Below are 4,687 nucleotides of genomic sequence, written 5' to 3' on the forward strand. Positions count from 1 at the left end.
CAGCTCCATGAGAAAAACAAGGAGCCCGATGAGCAGCTACATAGTAGGAAGTGTATAGGCCTTTCCTTTCCTTTCTTTCTGCAAGTCGGCTTGTTTTAGCCACAGGGGTTTGTGGGATGGGGCCTAGGCCGCCTAGGTTCAAATCCCATGAGCATCACCACTTGTACAAGCTGAAGTGTGGCGACTTTGTTGGGCAAGAGATAAGCCTATAGAGTTTTACTCTGCCAAGACAATGATCTTGAGTATGACAAACAGATTCAGCACTGCTAGGCCTCTCATCCTGAGGCGGTTTCTCTATGGTAATATAAAAAAAAAAGGTCTGCTGGATTTAGGCGTTTGAAAAAATAAAAAAAGATAATTTTCATGCGAAAACGACTTCCTTTCCTGTGCAACAGACGCATTCTATGCGTTCGCATGATTGACTGTTTGAGCATAAACCTTAATTTTACTCATAAAAAATTGAATTATCAGTTTTAACTTTTAAGTACTGCTGATTGCTTGGTGGGGTTTATGGGAAGGAGCCCAATAATATAATATTCAACTACTCAGCATCAACGCTGCCCTCACTACTGGTCCCCATTGTGCTGTCAATCTAACTGGCCGAGGCAGCATCTTCACTGTCTCAAACCAATTTACTATACAGGTAACATAGGTTCTGATCTAGTTTTCAAACTTATGACCAGCACCTCACCCGCCTGACATTTTGTAATCCTTTCTCCTTGTTAATAATAGATCGATTTTACTCTCTCAAAAAACAAAAACAAAAGAAGGTGGAGCTAACGCGGAATTGAACTTTTGCGATTCCAACGCAACATGCCACGGGAACAAGCAAGGAATGACCCACCTGACGAAGCAACCTTCATGCGGTCGCCAAGACAAGGGCAAACGACAAAGGCCAGCTTGTCACGCGGTGGGGGACGACCATCAATTTCAGACCTAAATCTTTTCCTTGTGCAAGTTGACGACGCTACCGCGTAAGGCCGCCCTCGTTCCCCCATCTGCAAGGTCATTGTGGTTGGAGCAGGGACCTAACAGTCCCAAACTCACACCCACACCAACCACTCCACCGCCATCAGAGAGTTTTGTTTATAAAAAGCACAATTCCTGGTCATCACCAGCCATTCTCATCCATTCTGCTCTCTCTCTCTCTCTCTGAGCCAAGTAACCAAGATGAGTTACTACGATCAACACCCTCCATGTATCTCTCTCTCTCTCTCTCTCTCTCTTTGTCTGAATGAGTTGGTTGTACAAGCTATTTGACATGAATTTTTTTATGTTGGTTTTGGTGAACAGCGTATCCGCCGCCAGGGCAAGGCTACCCACCGCCAGGGCAAGGCTACCCTCCGCCAGGGCAAGGCTACCCACCACCAGGGCAAGGCTACCCTCCTCCTCCTCCTGCAGGGTACCCTTCACAGCAGCCCATGGGTTACCCGCCCAATGATGGGAGCGGCTACCCACCTCCTGGCCCTGTGGAGACCAAATCAAAGGGAGATGGCTGCTTGAAAGGATGGTGAGCTGCACCCCCTCTCAACACCCTTTCTTTCTTGTTTCCATTTCATTTTCTTTCTTACCATGAACATAGATGTAGTAATAAGAGCGTTCACCCTCCGAGGTCGTTGCTCTCTTCAGAAGCATGCTTTGTCCCCTTTCTAAAAGCCCCAGTATTTGCCGGTTCGTTTTTCGAAAACTCACTATAAGCGATTTGTACTAAAATTTGTCTCTCCTTGTGCCTACGTTATTTAATCTGTCTTTGATCTAAGTAAGTTTCATGTGAAGCGAACAAACACAGTGACCAAGCCTTGTAATTGAAAAGCGTCTTTCAGAGTTAGCTTTGTTTCATCTCCTTTTGGTAGTAATGGCGTCGTTAACTAAACGGCAAATTGGATCCAAATTCATTAAGTGGCAGTCTGATATGTTATCAAATTAATCGATGGTTACGTTGATACAAGTTGATTTATTGGTTATGGATGGTTAAATTCATATGAAATTGGAACAAATATGAATATCCATGTACAGGTATTAGTGCCCACTAGGGGTGGGATGTAAACGGCTCGGATTCAGCCCAAATGTAAGCATTATTGAATCTCAAATAATAGGATGTATCCTAAACAGATTCAGATTCAGATTTGGATGAGAACAGCTATTTCCAAATTTGGTTCGAATTTGTTGATTAAGTTAATCAGATATGCTTGGATTTGGATGTGGATGCAAAAACTTCAAAACAAAATCAGCTAAAACTTAGGGAGTAAAGATGGCATACCCATATTTCCGAGTCATAATCATATCCAAGCAATAGATTTGACTAATTTATAACTTGAGTTGGGAGTGTTCATTTCCGAGGACAACCTTGCAGGCTGTATAAACATAGCTCAAATAAATTATTCTTTGTGGAATACACCAATTCCTACTAAGAGAGAAACGCCTTTAAAATTGATTTTGACTCATTTTCCAAACATGTATGAATTCTTTTTCCATCACAAACTTTGTGCTACCCAAACACTGAAATTGATGATGTTTGGTGGCTTCAACAGGGTTCATTACTAACCAATGTGTGTGCAATTTATGTTCTGCAGTTTGGCCGCCCTCTGTTGCTGCTGCCTCCTGGATGCGTGCTTTTGAAGTTCTCCTTGGGTTTTACTTGTATTATTTTGCTTATGTATGACTTTGCAGTCACAGATCTATATTCTTGAGACCCATGTAATAAGGTTTTCGCATTTCTAGCAATACATTTTTTTGTTTTTGTTTTGGTAAGATGTGCCTTGTGTCTTTAACATGGACTGCTGTGTAGGATCACATTTTCAATAAAAGTTACTGTACGGTGGTCTTGACATTACACGCAAACACTCACGTTACGATATTGCAACCAACAAGTTTTGAAACCTAGGGGTGTGTGTCCTTTGCTACCAGGCTAAGCTGAGAATATTCCCTGGTCAGTAAGGGAGACCTGGTGTGTGTGTTTTTTTTACTTGTTATTAAAATAAAATATTAAAACCAACTATGGTTATCTTTTTTTTTTAGAAGAGGCAAATTTTATTAATCTATATGTTTACATAGTACAATATCTCGAGCTGACAAGATGAAAAGAATTATATGGAAGATTTTAAGTGATGAGTCTCATAGGTAAAGAGCCAACAAGATTGAGAATTACGATTGCACATCTTAAGGTTCTTCTCCTTAACACATCAGGCAAATTACTTGGAGTTCAGATTTAGCATCTCAAGCCTTTTTTCTCTATGCACCTTTTCAGCGCTCTCGGGCACTAACTTGATAGGGGGCATGAGAGAAATGTCAGCACAACTGGTTTGTGCATCACAAAGCGTGTGTGTAAAGGTAAGGTTTGGCCCCCTTATCTAAAGAGCAATATCTCGCAAAAGATCTTGCTGCAAATCTTATCTACTATTTGAGCTTCTTGCTTCTTAGGATGACAAAAGCCCAGGGAGAAGCAAGTTCAAAATAAAAAAGGTTACTAGAAAAGGTCTCTTCAATAGTATCTTCTATGGGATGATGCACAAGCCTAGAGGAAAGAGAAGTTGGGATCTTGGTGTTTCGGGCAGGAATGCAAGCAACAACTTTTTTCTCTGAAACAGGGTGACCGTCAACTTGAGCAATAGAAGGAACACTCTGTATTCCAAGGCGAGAAGCGCCAACAACAACAACCTCAGCTGGCTGTTGGGGGGGAGTAGCGGCCTCTACCTCTTCTCGATTCTCCTCAAGAGTCTTCAAATAATTGTAACTTGTAAATGCGGCTTTCAGGGCTCATGCCTTTATGGCCTTATGCTCCTACTGTTGCCACCTTTTACTAGGAGTAGGCACATTAGGTTTCTTTCATGGTCAATTTACTGTGGCATGTGACCTTACTTTACACACATAGCAAATATGTGTGTACATTAGATTGAACTTTTATGAGGATCCTTACAAAGTGCAAGCGAACCTGGGAAGAGGTCCTACCATCGACAACAACCAACTTTTTCTCCAATGCATCTGCTATCAAGTAGAATACATCATTACACCAATAAACGAGTGGAAGACCATGCATTCTAATCCATACCAGATTAGACCTTAAACATTGAAACTTAGGTATGCCACAATCATCTCAGGTTTTCACAAATAAAGTGCGACCAACAACCATCCACGATCCTCCTCTTAGAATCGACGTCATATCTGTTTGTGATGAAAAGCACACCAGGAACTCGTTGTTCAGAAGCGTAGAAAATATTAGGCTAGTAGAAAGCATACAACACTGACAAAGCTCACGAACATAAAACGCTTGTTCCATTGCCCTGGTGTCCCATTTACAAACCAAATAATGGCCAAAAGATTGAAGAAGAATGATAGTGTATTTTTCATTAATCATTGAGGGCGTGAGAAGGTTATCGTTAGAAGAAAAACGAACAACCTCATACCACTTGGGCTCAGGAGTGAGAATCAGCAAGACCACCATAAGGAGAATCACTAGTCCCAATAGAGATGATAACTAGAGACAATAAAACATCTCCTGCAAGGGGGAGGGTGTTGTGTGTTCTCCCCCGAAGATGCACTGCATGTTCGGGGGTTCGAATGAGTGCCACATATATAAGTATGAGGGGCTTGTATTCCTGTGTGTGTTGGCATCACTTAGCATCGGAGTCTGGTGTGGTTGCAAAGACTTAAGTATCCTTTTTTGCTATTCTTGCCATGAAACAACGGT

At 41.8% G+C, this 4,687-nt stretch overlaps 1 protein-coding gene across 1 annotated transcript; it reads left to right on the forward strand.

Moving 5' to 3' along the window:
- Positions 1–1,043: 1,043 nt before the first annotated feature.
- LOC149831103 (uncharacterized) lies at positions 1,044–2,751 on the forward strand. Its single transcript, XM_090013663.1, has 3 exons — positions 1,044–1,198; positions 1,294–1,510; positions 2,574–2,751. The coding sequence occupies exons 1-3, from the start codon at positions 1,171–1,173 to the stop codon at positions 2,617–2,619; spliced, it is 291 nt and encodes a 96-aa protein (XP_089869789.1). The 5' UTR covers positions 1,044–1,170; the 3' UTR covers positions 2,620–2,751.
- Positions 2,752–4,687: the final 1,936 nt, after the last annotated feature.

The sequence above is a fragment of the Nuphar pumila genome, chromosome 7 (genome assembly GCF_984573655.1).
Source record: "Nuphar pumila chromosome 7, dmNupPumi1.hap1.1, whole genome shotgun sequence".
Classification (NCBI taxonomy): Eukaryota; Viridiplantae; Streptophyta; class Magnoliopsida; order Nymphaeales; family Nymphaeaceae; genus Nuphar; species Nuphar pumila.

Bases quoted from the DNA above. Each gene is read 5' to 3' on its own strand.
- LOC149831103 (XM_090013663.1), top strand. From the start codon at position 1,171: ATGAGTTACTACGATCAACACCCTCCAT. The intron at 1,199-1,293 runs GTATCTCTCTCT...TTTGGTGAACAG, and splicing joins CTACGATCAACACCCTCCAT to CGTATCCGCCGCCAGGGCAA. The intron at 1,511-2,573 runs GTGAGCTGCACC...TATGTTCTGCAG, and splicing joins GATGGCTGCTTGAAAGGATG to TTTGGCCGCCCTCTGTTGCT.